The following is a 14,022-nucleotide window of genomic DNA, read 5'->3' on the forward strand; positions in this document are numbered from 1 at the left end:
ACATAAAAAGAAGATAATATTTATACAATTTACTGAATTTGCCTCTGTTTGTTTTTTTTTTTTTGCCTTCTCCTTCTATTCTTTAAATCTGTTGTATTCACCTTCTTTGACACCCTCTCGAAGGAATGTCATTGGGAGCATACAAATAGTTTAATTACAATAGCAAATTACATTAGAGCATATCTAATTTAGAAAAACACGAGTGAGCAATATTGAGCAGCCGATATTATGGTTTAAAGAATTCGAACGACGTCAAGAGATAAGTTTGATCGTTGTTTCTTATCGATATTTGAGTTTGTAGCTTGCTTTTTTTTGCCTTAGCGACTGAAAATGTTTGTGGATGACCGGTGTTCGCAAACTCAATTGCCTGCCGATGACATTCCTCGAATAGTCTAATCTTTAGTATTTTTGAATGTGATAAGTCGTATAATGAATTGATTTGTTATATCTAACAGGATCAAAAAAATATATGGACATTAACACGACGTTCACGAAAATACTTCAAGGTGTAATATGTGTGGATATTTCTGAGAGTGCATCATATGCCATATTGACATACGAATCACTTGTCCCGGTCAAAAGAGTATTTGAATAGTTTTCAACATAATCTTGCACAACCTCCAAATGCTATATGATGTGATGTCGTTTACAATCTTTCGCCACATAGTCGCAAATAGTGACAGGATATTATCTGTCATCGATCTTTCAATTTGTCGTCATGTACGGTATAGTGATGATTTAGTAGACTAATAAAATGTTTTCATGGTGAAAATATTTTGATCTTACGTAATATACTTTCTTTATGAGCGAGAGTTTCATCACTTTCCATATATTTTACTCACAGTTTTTGGTATAGTCGTATGCTTTTGAGCATTTAAGGTATATATGACATTATTTTGGTATATTTTTTTGTATAATTTGAAAGGTTGAGAGCACGTTTGAGAGTGACACCAAAATTTTGAGAAAATTTGAATAAATCCGACAACCAATCGATTAAGAGCCCATGAGCCAGCCCCGACGTGAAGAGAAAATATAATTTTTTACGACAATGAATCTGTCATCTACTGATAGCAAGTCTTTCCGTATTTCTCTCTTTTATCTTTTAATTCGCTTATGTTTAGTCGAGTGTCAAAATTTCTTGAAGCGATGCTTCCATGATAGATCACGTGCAAAACAGAGAAATAATGATAAGAAGTTAAAAAATATGCTAATTAACTAACAAAAATACTAACTCTTACGTACTTAATTAAGCAATATGGACTCAACAAATTAGGGTTAAAATCTCTCAAAACTACAATATATTCGAAGTACCTAGTATATGAAATGTAAAGTTATTCGTCATTGTTTCAAGTGGAAATGTGGTACACTTAATATGTTTCCTGTAAATTGTAGATCGTCAATTGTTGAAAACTTGAAAAAAACAAAAATTGTAGATTATGTAAATATGTTTTTAAAAAAATCCTTAGATATGATGAAACGATGATTAGCATATGAAGAAAAAAAAGTATTATTTATAGATGAAATATAGTCAAAAGATGATTACTTTTAATGAAAGAAACAGAAGAAAAACCAATTAGTGTTTGAAGTGGAAAAGAAAGAAAAGAAAAAAGCAACGGAAAAATAAGGTGAAAACTGAAAAAAAAAAAAAAAAAAAACAGAATAGTTATAGAGAGGTGTCGGTGCCGACAGATGAACCGGAGGAACCTGTGACCCACTGAAAGAGACTCCTTTGCTTTCGGAGGCACGCAACGCTACTCTAACCCCACACACACACACACACACTTGTTAATTGTTATTCATTAATCACACTCACTCTACATAACATATGTAGTCCCCTAATTCCAATCGTAAAAGCTTTCTTTTAGATTTTCTAATTAGGTCATTATCAAAATCGAGAAATAAATGAGTTTATGCCTCCACTTTTTACGTGAACATTTATCATTCAAATGAATCCACAATCTTGAATATTTTAAACAGTTTCTATTGTAAAAGATATTTGTAAACGTTTAAATGCAAACGAAAGGAAAGCTTTCTGTTTGCGTTTAGCGTTTGGTTGTATTTCCACATATATAAAAAAATATATGAAAATGTGTTATAATTCAAAAATGTGATATGGTGTTTGCTACATCGAGATCAAAGCCATAGTAGCGATCATCTTAGGACCACTTATCTATTGCCTTTGCTCTGTGATTGTATGCAACTCAGTACTAAATAGGGTTTAAGGTCTCTTGTGATAGAAGACGAGTTGTTAATTGTTGCGCACGTAACTCTTTTTAAACATTGCACTAAAGCATTACTGTGCAGTTTCAGTCTTATCAACAAGTTTACATAATCAATGTTGGATCAGAGAACACAGAGAACCAAACTACTGATCCTTTCTATACCTTAGTTTAAGTGTTAAAGAAAACATGTTGACATAAGAAAAAATGGTGGTAAAAGAAACACAGTAAAAATACAGCTTTTACGAAGAAAGAAAAACTGAAATAATCCTCTGCTCCTCCTGCATAATCGTCTTTTCTTAAGGATGCGTCATCTTTCTTTTACAGATTTTGAAACATCAAGATAGTTGAGCCGACATGTTCCTAGTAGCAGTTCTGGTAGTTCCTCTGCTGTATTTGCCTGCATTATTCGTGTTAAAACAAAAATAAATAAATTCATATCATTATGTAATCCATAAACTGAAATAAGAACTAACATGTATTCCATAAACTGAAACTGAAATAAGAACTAAATTGTACAATTTGAAAACTTAAAACATGATTTGTTTTGCTTACCTGTATCAAAAAAGCCATTTCTATAACCAAATTGTTAAGATACCCAAGAACAAGATTGGTTACACCTCTTGCAACAGTTGAAGACCCAACATCAATGTCAAGCTGAGAAAAAAAAAAACAAAAGTTCAAAAACATTGAGATTTTTGTTATCAGATCACATATAAGATCGATTTTGATTCGATATGTTTACCTCCAAGTAGTTCTTGCCTCGAGTGTAACGAACTTCAAGTGCCTGACCCACCAAGCAAGCCTTCTTGCCAACACTCTGCTTCACAATCCATGAACCTTTGGAAATATGAGGGATGAGTTTAAACCGCGAATTACGATAAGCATCATCGCCATCCACAAAACTCTGTAACAAAGGATGCTCTTCTAATGGAGTTTTCAGCATATAGTACAATGCTAGACTGTACATAGCTGAACCGGGGACCTGATTAACATAAACACTTTGATATTACTTATTGTCTCTATAATATGAATAAAAAAGCAATAATTCTTTAGAATAATAGAAGCTTATCTCAAAGTTACCTGTATGTTTACAATGAAGAAAAACTCGGGACCGCCTTTTTCTGCGAATTCCTGAACTAGACCCCCTAATCGTCCACCAAGATCATCTTCTCGCTTATTGGAACTTATCCAGTCTGCTCCAATCATTTGCATCAATGTCCCTTTTGCCTTTACCTATTGTTTGAGTAGTACCCGCATCATTATGTATCTAATTAAGTTTCAAGAAGAACATAAACACATTTGTGTATCTAGAAAATGGATTACCTTTTGCTGGTCTTTCAGATAATTATCTCCACGAATCAAGAATGTCGATGGATCCGCGATAGCCCAACTACAAGGCAGAGTAAGATTTGGGTCTTTTTGAAGAGTGGCTCCATAGAAGAATGTGGTCTTTTCATCGATAGCCACCTCTTGCAAATCCATATAGCCTTTCTTGTTAATGGCTAGATCTTGAAGTTTCTTGACAAAACCAGCTGGTGATGGTATCTTGAGCTGAAACAAATAAAAAAGCTTCACATTACATTGATCCACAAGCAATCCAAGAAGTGAGAGAGAGCCAAAGGGTAGGTTAAGCAGAAGTTTATACCTGAGAGGGTCCTTGAGAAAAGGAAGACTTATCAATTAGATTATCAAACTCGGTGGACTCATTGGGCTCAGGAACGTCGAAAAATTCATCAGAAGCATCATTTAAGTCCATCAAACTGTTGCGTGCTGAAGAAGGTTTCTCCATTTCCTCAGCCTTCACAAGGTCTAGATCAATCCTTTTGGCTTCTGGTTTAAGGGGCCTAGTGTTGATCTTGGATAAGCAGGAGTTGGCTTCCATGAACTCCCCTGAGACGAACTCAGTGAAGCCGTGTCCTTGTTTCGCTTTGAACATTTCGCGTAACGCAGCAAGTCTCTCAACCACACGGATAGTTATGGATCTTGCAGAAGATGACCTCATGTATAAGTTCCAGCTTCTCCAATCAATGGCTACCATATGCTTTACTAGTGATTGTTTTCCTTTGTTCACCGGAGTCACCACGTAACCACCACCTACGTTTTGAGAGCAAAACTCGTTAAAAAAAGCAATGGATACTAAAGCCAAATTCTAATTTTTAATGTGGAATTGCTAACATGCATCCCCCTCAAGATGATCTATTTTTGCTCATTCTTCTACAACTCCATGTCACGAATTATTGGAGTGACAACTATACCAGACTCAAATCAAATTGTGCTTACTAATAAATTTCGACTTGAAAATCAATTACCAATAAATGGATTAGCACATGTCTTATATGACATTAGGTCGTTTTATTCCACAAAACAAAATTAGAGTGTGAAGTAAGAAACTTTACTTTTGACACAAGCGCGAACGTATCCCCTCTTTGGTGGGCACTTCTTGTGATAAACAGAGTGGCAAAGTATCACTGTGATATTCAAGGTTAAGATTGTTATAAACCGGCCCGGGATATTCAACAGATTGAAAAAAAAAATCACAAATATGTTATCAGGAATTTATTTATCAAACCATATGTTCCATCTTCTTCTCTTCTCCAGTAGCGTCGCAGCAATAAGTCTCTTCGATTCATGCCCCATGGCAACCAATCACTGTATAACTGGATATTGATTATATCTGTGTGTCCATCAAGATGCTCCACCACGGTACCTTTGTAGAAACAGAAGTCCCATCTGCAAGAAACTCTTGTAAATACTAAGTCCCAAAAATCCGGTAAATCTCTAAACGTATAGAAAATTGAGTTTTCTTGCCAATCAAGGCATTTATAGTGGCCAACATGGAAGATGATCAATAAAATAAGACTTGATCTAGTAAGACAAGTTCTCAGTTATAGAGCTTACTCTGATCGTAAAGGACCGAGAGACATTAACGTATTAAAAATATCCTCTGAAGTACCATCAATAACCCCAACCGCCATTATTGCTGGATGATCATCCCAATGCTGCAAATGTTTTTCAGCAAAAGAATTTTAGGTAAGAAACCAAATTATGAATTAAGGATCTTTAAATGCAATATATGCACAAATAAAAACATTACCCTTCCGCGGGAATCCCAGTCTTTAGCTTCTTTGAAAAGGCGTAAACCTGAAACTCGAAAATAAGGCCAGCGATTTCTTGCTGAAACTCAAATTTTACAAAGAAAAGTATTATTTTCTTACCGTTTTGGCATCCGAAGATTTTCCATGGAGAAGGTGCAATGACATCAGGTGCTATTGTTGTAGGTGCTATTGTTGTTTCAACACTCAATGATGAGTAATTTGTCCAGTCCACTGAGTTTTTGCGGCGTGACCTCTTCGAGACATCGAGCTTCACAAGCCCTTTCTCAGCATGGGATACAAATTCACAATCCGGAAATGGAAACCCCTGATAACATTATATCCAATGTATAAGAGTCTCGTAAATCTTTTAATGTATTGAAAATGTAATAACTTTCTAACAACCTTTTGTGAAGCATCTTGTAATGATCTGATCCATTTGGCTGCTTCTTCAGGACTACTTGCACCCAACTGTTCAAAGTTAACAAAAAAACTGGTTATTAAAAAAAAAAAAAACAAAGAAGAAGCCTGAGATCTAAAGACCAAACTTTTGCAAAACAAACCTTTAGTTGATCCAAATGGTTTGAAGTGTTGTAAAGTGTAAATATGAAAAGTATCTGAGACAACACATGAAAAAAATACCAATAAACCTCTGAAAAATCAGAGAAAATTTAGGCTTATTATTAGTATCTGAAAATTTGGTACCTTTCTATGGAAACTCTCTCTACCATTGTCGGTAACCCGAATACAGCAGTCTAGAGTTGCTCTTCTGTCCGGTTCCTATACAGAAACAAAACAAAGTTGTTCGGAGATTTTATCTCTCTAATCAAATGGTTCATATCCGTTTATTTAATATCACTTATTCTTGTCGATTTTCTCCATCTGTTCGTAACATGCATGAACAAAACAATGAAAAGAAGTGAAAATGAATAAAAAAAAAAGACAAACCTCATTGTGATCGGATGGTACAGATTTAAAGCTTGTAAGGTTGTTGTCGAGAAGAACAAAATATCGTTTACGGGAAAATTGAAGACCAAACCGGTTATGTCGGATGGTATAAAGCCAACCTTCCATTCTTCCGTCGGTTTGAGACATTTCCATTTCTCTAACAAAGCCAACCATTTTTTTAGTATTTTGAATTTCATCATCAAACGATTCTAATTTCTACTACAAAAATTTCATCAGGAGGTTTACCACTTGATCAATATATGCTTCTTCCCCGTAAACGAATGTATATTCGATATCACAAAACGTATGTGTCTCGAATGCTTAACTTAAAGCGATTCTCTGATTCCGCCGAAGCGAAACAGAGAATCTAATGTGTGGAAAGATCAGTTGCACAGGAAGTTTTGTTTATTTATTTTGTTTTTTTCTCAATCAAGAGAGAAAAACAAACAAATTTTTCTTCTGTTCTTTTCTTTTTTATTGCTCTTACATTTCGTTTTGGTTATAAATTTTTAACTTCGCTGGTTACAAATTGCTTGCTATTTTGTGAGAGGCTAAATGATTGGCGCTTCTGTGTTCAGGTTTAATTTCTATAATTAGTTTTTTTTTTTAATTCTGCTATTCGTTATGTCCCTCTATTTTGCTACTGTTTATAAGAAGATTCCAAAAATCCTTTAAATCGTACGGTGATTGACTGACCAACGAGTAGACAATTATTACCATTTAATCAGTTTTGATTGGAGAAACTAGTGATCAACACATTCGTTGTTAGTTGTTACACTCTACAAACAAATTCAGTTTGCTGAAAAAAAAAAAAAAAATCAGTTCGCTACAAACCCATTATGGGCTTAATCTATAAACTGGGCCTAACACATCAAAATTTGTTTCATACGGCCCAGCATTTCCTTGACTAAGAATCTGAATTTTGTTGACAAAAAAAAGTTCTGAAATATTGAGGTAGAAAGAAACACCAATATGTTACCCAAAACTAGAAACCACCATAACAAAGATTAAATCATTGTACCTTTTTTTTTGTTTTTTTTGTCCATCTAGGACTTTATCTCAAGGTGGCAAAGATATCCTTCTCAAGGCAGTAGCAATGGCCATGCTGGTTTACGCTATGTCTTGTTTCAAACTTACTCAAGTCATGTGTGAAAAATTGACAAGTGCTATATATGGCTGATTTTTGGTGGGATGTTCTAGAGCATAAAAGAAAGATTCATTGGCTAAGTTGGGAAAAGATGTGTTTAACAAAGGATTAAGGAGGACTGGGATTTAAATATATTCAATGCTTCAATCAAGCGTTGTTAGCAAAACAAGCTTGGAAGATCCTTCACTTTCCCAACAGTCTTTTTGCAAGAGTTTTCAAAAGTCGGTATTTTGATGAAGATGTCTTTCTTAAAGCAGAAGTGGGTTCTCGGCCTTCATACGCTTGGAGAAGCATTATCCATGGAAGAGATTTGTTGTCCATTGGTCTTAAAAGGATGGTCGGTAATGGAAAGTCTATAAGTGTGTGGTTCGACCCTTGGCTCTGCGATGAGAATATGAGAGCTTCTTTCATCAAAAACTATTTCATTGATCTGAATTTGATGGTGAAAAATTTGATAGATGTGCCGAGCAGAAGATGGAATAAAGAAGTCCTTCAGGATCTGTTCTATCCTGCAGATGTGAGCCTGATTTGTGCTAATAATCCGGTTGTTTCTGTTGATGATTATTAGTGCTGGTTGCATAATAAAAATGGAGAATATTCAGTGAGATCTGGATATTGGCTTGCTTCTCGGCAAAAAATGGCTGATCTTATCAGAGAGGCTGAGATGAAACCTTCTCTAAATGATCTCAAGAAACTGGTATGGACTCTTCAAACTTCTCCTAAAATTAAATCTTTTCTGTGGAGAGCTTTGAGTGCAGCATTACCGGTAATGGACTTATTGGCTAGGAGAGGTATGAAAATTGATTCTCGTTGTCAGTTCTGTGGATTAGAAGGGGAATCAAGCAATCACTTGTTGTTCACGTGTTCTATTGCTAGACAAGTTTGGGCTCTCTCGAATGTTCCTTGTCCTTCAGATGGTTTTAGTCAAGCTTCGGTGCACTCTAATCTTCATTATCTTATCTCTATGAGTAAAAATGCAGCCATTCCCAAGGAGATTCGAAGACTTTTCCCCTGGATTCTATGGTATTTATGGAAAAACATGAATAATTTTTTTATTGAAGGAAAATTATTCTTCGCTACAGAGTTGATTGAGAAAATTCGATCTGAAGCTGATCTTTGGTTTGTGGCTCAAGAAGTTGAAATGGAAACTGAAGTTGGGAAGAAATTGGAGAAGTCTAAAACAAAGATCATTTGGAAACGACCTCCACCTCTTTGGTTTAAATGTAATATTGGAGCTTCTTGGTCCAAAGAAAAGATGATATGTGGAGGTGCTTGGGTATTAAGAGATATGGGAGGAAATGTTTTGCTTCATAGTCGAAGAGCTTTCCCAGATTCAAAATCATATGAGGAAGCTAAACTGATGGTGTTTTTGTGGGCAATAGAGAGTATGATCAGCCACAAAGTAAATCACATAATTTTTGGTTTAGAAGCGCATGAATTGGTTGGAGCAGTACAAAGGCCTCATGCTTGGCCCTCTTATTTATATCAAGCTTCTGAAATTCTCTTTCATTTAGCTGGGATTAAAGATTGGAGAGTGGAAGTGGAAAGAAGATCTTCAAATAGAGGGGCCTCTCTCATTGCTCAAAGTGTAACGAATGATTTTCGTTTTCAGTCTTACGTAGCCATTGGTTATCCTATATGGTTATGTGAACTGTTTGAAAGTAAGAGAAGCTTGCCCTCTGTCTGCAGTGTTTGATGCATAGCTAATATTTGTGTTGTTAGGCTCTTTATTGGATGGTTCGGCATTAAATTTTTTGTTATGCGTTCCTTGTTTGGCTCTGTGGAGTCTTTATGTTTTTAGGTGCAGCTTAGTTAACTTTTGTATAGACTGACCTCATCTTTTGGCTCATTGTAATATCTCTGCCATGTATGTGTTAGGTGCAGTCGGTGATCTCTCGTTGTAGAGATTTGTAATTGGCCAATATATATAATCATTGTACATTTTCTCTCAATGACTATATGAATCTTTTTTTTAGGTAAAAAAACTATATGAATCTTCTTCCCCTTTGAAACTCTATTCCCAATCTTAGAAAAGAAAAAAGCAATTTTATAAATAAAAAAATCAAATCACAATCTCAACGTTTAATCGATTCTTTTGTCAAGGTAACAATGTAATTAATTATTGTTGTGATAGTGATTGTAATTTTATTATCATGAGAAAAATAGTAAAGAAGAAAAAAGGAGACAGCTTTTAGATTACTACTAACTCCACACAACACAACAATAGAGATACCTGCAAAACCCAACTTGGGCCCCCGCCATTACTTAACACTTACTATTTCCTCTTTTTATGTTTTTTTTTCTTTTAATTTCGTTTTCCTCTTCCGTTGTCTTAAATCTCTCTCTCCTCTCTTTGTGTAAGCAAAGAACCGATCTTTGGATAATTTGGGAAACTCTTCCTTTACTTCCCTGCAAGCTCGAATGATTGCCTTGTTCTCCTGAAAGCTCGAACTCGCTTTCTTCCACAGTTCCACCTCCAGAATCAGTTGAATCTTGGGTATCTTCTCCAACTCACATTTCCTTTCTTAATGTTACTGTCTATACAAACGAAATTATTGTTCTTTTTTTTTCCGAATTCGACATTAGCTTTGTAATAAGCTAGGGTTTTTTGGGTTTTTCTTTCTTCAGGTTTTTACTGTTCGTTTTCCTCTGATGTGATGGGTCTCATTTCGTTGAATTATCTTTTTTGTTCGAGATTCTTCTTAGGGTATCGATTTGGTATTTTATCAGATTCATAGGAATAAGTCTCCTTCTCTGAGTGTGTGTGTGTGTTTGTGTTAACTGCTTCTATATTTCTATATTTTTTCCCCACTTTAATAGACTCAAAAAAAATAGTTTAAAATTAGGCAAAAGGAAATTAGAAAGCAGAAACATCTGTTGAGAATGTGCGCAAGTTTCTGTTTGAATTTCTGTTTGCTTTTCTTCAGTTTCCATAAGAAGTGACTGAATCTAGTCATGTCAGTCTCTCAGGCAAATAGGTCAAAAGTCAATGCTTTTTATATGTTGTTCCCACAGAAAAAAAAAATTGTGGTAAAAGACTTTCTTTTTCATATAAATACACATAAATTCAAAGTCATGAGGTCTATTGTGTTAAATGAGTTCAAAATTCATTTTTCTGTGTCCAAAAGTTGATGTGTGTTTTGTGTTTGTATTCTGCAGCTTGATAGTTGAATGGATCCTGTGCCTGTCCGATGTCTTCTTAACAGCATATCTCGGTATCTTCATCTGGTCGCTTGCCAGACCAGAAGATTTAGTCCCATCCAAACATGTATTGGAAATGTGGTTCACTTGTTGAAGCTCTTGAAACCCTTTCTGGATGAAGTTGTTGATTGCAAAATACCTTCTGATGACTGCTTAAATAGAGTGTGTGAAGACCTTGATTCCGTTGTTAACCAGGCTCGGGAGTTCTTAGAGGACTGGTCCCCAAAGTTGAGCAAGCTGTTTGGTGTAAGTTGATGAATAAGCTCTCATTTTCAGTTACATTTTCAGCTTTATTCAATGAACCTGTTGTTGTGCAGGTGTATCAGTGCGAGGTTTTGTTGGAAAAGGTCCAGACTTGTTCGCTGGAGATTGGTCGCATACTTGTTCAGTTATCACAGTCGTCCAGTCCGGTTACTTCAAGCGTACAAGGTGTTGAGGTAAAACTAGAATCACTTGAATGACTTTTAGCCCTCTGCGTCTAATTGCAGCCACTTGTATTAATTATCTTGGAACGATTTCAGCGCTGTGTGCAGGAGATTGAGAGCTTTAAGCAAGGGAACAGATTGACTGATCACATGGAGAATGCATTAAGGAATCGGAAAGACGATATTGTTCCTTTGGATAATCTACATCTGGATAACATTATTCAAATGATGGGATTGATATCAAACCAGGATCTCTTGAAGGAAAGCATTGCTGTGGAGAAGGAGAGGATAAGATCCCAGGCCAGCAAGTCGAAAGAAAAAATGGAACAAATCGACCAACTGATAGATCTTGTCTCGTGCATCCGTGAACACATGCTTAAAACCGAGTTTCTTGAAGTAGCTAAAGGCATCTCTGTACCACCGTATTTCCGATGTCCTTTGTCAACGGAACTCATGCTGGATCCGGTAATAGTAGCTTCAGGACAGACATTTGACAGAACTTCCATTAAGAAATGGCTTGATAACGGGTTAGGTGTTTGTCCCAGGACACGGCAGGTGCTTACTCATCAAGAACTCATTCCCAATTACACGGTGAAGGCTATGATTGCGAGTTGGTTGGAGGCAAACAGTATCAACCTTGCTCCTAGTTCTGGTCATCTTTATGACGGTGGCGATGCTTCATCCATGGCTAACAACATGGGTTCTCATGACTTTAACCGCACCGAGAGTTTTCGTTTTTCTTTACGGAGCAGCAGTTTTACCTCAAGATCATCTCTTGAAACTGGAAATGGGTTTGAGAAACTAAAGATCAACGTGTCTGCAAGTTTATGCGGGGAGTCTCAAAGCAAGGATCTTGAGATTTTCGAGCTTTCTTCTCTGGGGCAGTCTTATACTCACAGCAGAAGTGAATCCGTTTGCAGTGTTGTCTCGTCTGTTGATTATGTTCCTTCGGTGACAAATGAGACGGAAAGTATTCCAGGGAACCACCAAAGCTACAATGAGATGTCTCCCAAGAAAAACTCAGAAAGTTTAACCAACGTTAATCATGAGTATAGTGCAGTGAATACGCAAGAGTGTTCTGTACAGAATTTGGATGATTCAGGAACCATGACGGCTTCACATACCATGAAATTGGTAGAAGATCTGAAAAGTGGATCTACCAAAGCAAAGACTGCTGCTGCAGCTGAAATACGTCGTCTCACCATTAACAACATTGAAAATCGTGTTCACATAGGGCGTTGCGGTGCTATCACTCCACTGCTTTCACTTTTATACTCTGAAGAAAATCTAACCCAAGAACACGCAGTCACGGCTTTTCTGAATCTTTCGATTAGTGAACTAAACAAAGCAATAATTGCAGAAGCTGGGGCAATAGAACCGCTTGTTCATGTTTTGAACACAGGAAATGACAGAGCCAAAGAGAATTCAGCGGCAACATTGTTCAGTCTGTCTGTTCTGCAGGTCAACAGGGAACGAATAGGCCAGTCTAACGCAGCGATACAGGCTCTGGTGAATCTTCTTGGTAAGGGGACATTTAGAGGAAAGAAAGACGCCGCCTCTGCTTTGTTCAATCTCTCCATAACTCATGAGAACAAGGCTCGTATCGTGCAAGCTAAGGCTGTTAAGTACCTTGTGGAGCTGTTAGACCCAGGTTTTGAGATGGTTGATAAAGCAGTTGCTCTTCTTGCAAATCTTTCTGGTGTTGGAGAAGGGCGTCAAGCAATTGTGAGGGAAGGTGGGATCCCGTTGCTTGTTGAGACCGTTGACTCAGGATCTCAGAGAGGGAAAGAGAATGCAGCTTCTGTGCTACTTCAGTTGTGTCTGAACAGTCCCAAATTTTGCACTTTGGTCTTGCAAGAAGGTGCCATACCTCCTCTTGTTGCCTTGTCTCAGTCTGGCACACAGAGAGCAAAAGAGAAGGTAAAGATTTATATTCATTCATCTTCAACTGTTACACGATACACACTAAGTTCGGTTTCTTTATGGGGTTGGACAGATAATGGATCGAGATAACTGAAATAATTGTTCTTTGCAGGCACAACAACTTCTCAGCCACTTTCGAAACCAGCGAGATGTAAGGATGAAGAAAGGTAGATCATGAATCCTGAAGAAATAGAACTGCATTTTACCATTTGGACATTCCCCTGAGGAGATTTATTTTGTTAAGCTAGTAGATATATTTTTCTTTGTCTTTCTTTTTGCCAGGACTTCTAGCTGGAGAATAGTGTCTTCTCTTCTCTCTCTTTTTGTGTTTTTGGTTCTTGTTAGGTAATGAGTGTGTTAATGCTGTTGTGTAGTAGGTTTATATATGTGCAACTTGTGAGTTTCTCGAGTATATATAGGCAATGAAATTTTTACTTCATAATACATTTACACAGGAACTTAATGGAAATTAAAAAATATTAAAGCCACTTGCTCAACTCTAAACCCACTCGATTCATTATACCTATGTTACATTTCTCCCGATGGTTTTGCCTACATTGCTTGTTTATTTACAGATAAAACAAGAAAACCTTCCCACTTTTTTAGCTTTACACTTCACTTCTCGTCATTGGATTGATGTCAAATTTTTAGCTCTTTACCTAGGCTTTGGTTGTGAAGCAAATGAGAGCAAGGGCTGATGAGTCTATGAGGTGATGGACTAACCAGAAACATGGCTTGTGACCGACACAGCATCTCAGCCATTGAGGGAGTCTGGTAAGCCTGAACAAAGGTAGAACCGTCCCTTGAAATTCCTCTCGCTGTTGCTCTCTGCCATGAGTGTGGCCTATAGTACCAGTTTAAGTCATACAATATTGTTATAGACTTATAGTTTGTGGCCCATTAGTACCAGTTTGTTTACTGGATTAACCCATGATTGGTGAAACTCATGGCAGTGCATTCATATTTGGTTATGTTTTATAATTAATACACCATCCGTTTCTTTTTATTAGTTGTTTTGCTTGAAAGAACCCATCATATTAAGACAAGTTTACATTTTCTCAAAG

General features: G+C 36.6%; 2 protein-coding genes across 6 annotated transcripts; one reads left to right on the forward strand and one right to left on the reverse strand.

The window, feature by feature from the left end:
* Positions 1–2,338: 2,338 nt before the first annotated feature.
* On the reverse strand, positions 2,339–6,713 carry LOC18021191 (protein ENHANCED DISEASE RESISTANCE 2). Of its 2 annotated transcripts, XM_006403471.2 has the most exons (16): positions 6,509–6,713; positions 6,263–6,419; positions 6,020–6,094; positions 5,878–5,931; positions 5,720–5,785; positions 5,438–5,642; positions 5,317–5,363; positions 5,121–5,221; positions 4,792–4,952; positions 4,619–4,690; positions 3,868–4,316; positions 3,546–3,773; positions 3,303–3,455; positions 2,965–3,204; positions 2,775–2,876; positions 2,530–2,619 (listed from the first exon to the last, which is right to left on the reverse strand). In XM_006403471.2, the coding sequence occupies exons 2-16, from the start codon at positions 6,413–6,415 to the stop codon at positions 2,530–2,532; spliced, it is 2,196 nt and encodes a 731-aa protein (XP_006403534.1). In that variant the 5' UTR covers positions 6,416–6,419; positions 6,509–6,713. The 2 variants fall into 2 exon arrangements, with proteins under 2 accessions (XP_024013710.1, XP_006403534.1); XM_024157942.1 differs by lacking the exon at positions 6,509–6,713 and having other exon boundaries at positions 2,339–2,619; positions 6,263–6,415.
* A 3,035-nt stretch (positions 6,714–9,748) lies between these two features.
* On the forward strand, positions 9,749–13,845 carry LOC18021192 (U-box domain-containing protein 3). 4 transcript variants are annotated; one of them, XM_006403474.2, is made up of 6 exons: positions 9,749–9,906; positions 10,569–10,856; positions 10,928–11,047; positions 11,132–12,955; positions 13,071–13,125; positions 13,622–13,845. In XM_006403474.2, the coding sequence occupies exons 2-6, from the start codon at positions 10,581–10,583 to the stop codon at positions 13,654–13,656; spliced, it is 2,310 nt and encodes a 769-aa protein (XP_006403537.1). In that variant the 5' UTR covers positions 9,749–9,906; positions 10,569–10,580; the 3' UTR covers positions 13,657–13,845. The 4 variants fall into 4 exon arrangements, with proteins under 4 accessions (XP_006403537.1, XP_024013498.1, XP_024013499.1 ...); XM_024157730.1 differs by having other exon boundaries at positions 13,610–13,803; XM_024157731.1 differs by lacking the exon at positions 13,622–13,845 and adding an exon at positions 13,241–13,395.
* Positions 13,846–14,022: the final 177 nt, after the last annotated feature.

This window comes from Eutrema salsugineum, unplaced genomic scaffold, assembly GCF_000478725.1.
Source record: "Eutrema salsugineum unplaced genomic scaffold, Eutsalg1_0 scaffold_16, whole genome shotgun sequence".
In the NCBI taxonomy this organism is placed as follows: Eukaryota; Viridiplantae; Streptophyta; class Magnoliopsida; order Brassicales; family Brassicaceae; genus Eutrema; species Eutrema salsugineum.

Excerpts from the sequence above, each read along its gene's own strand:
- LOC18021191 (XM_024157942.1), bottom strand. The coding sequence starts at position 6,415 with ATGGAAATGTCTCAAACCGACGGAAGAATGGAAGGTTGGCTTTATACC. Across the intron at positions 5,932-6,019 it reads GAGAGAGTTTCCATAGAAAG|ATACTTTTCATATTTACACT; the intron begins GTACCAAATTTT and ends GTGTTGTCTCAG. Across the intron at positions 4,953-5,120 it reads CTCGGTCCTTTACGATCAGA|ATGGGACTTCTGTTTCTACA; the intron begins GTAAGCTCTATA and ends AGTTTCTTGCAG.
- LOC18021192 (XM_024157730.1), top strand. The coding sequence starts at position 10,581 with ATGGATCCTGTGCCTGTCCGATGTCTTCTTAACAGCATATCTCGGTAT. Across the intron at positions 10,857-10,927 it reads AGTTGAGCAAGCTGTTTGGT|GTGTATCAGTGCGAGGTTTT; the intron begins GTAAGTTGATGA and ends GTTGTTGTGCAG. Across the intron at positions 13,126-13,609 it reads AGATGTAAGGATGAAGAAAG|CTCTTTACCTAGGCTTTGGT; the intron begins GTAGATCATGAA and ends TCAAATTTTTAG.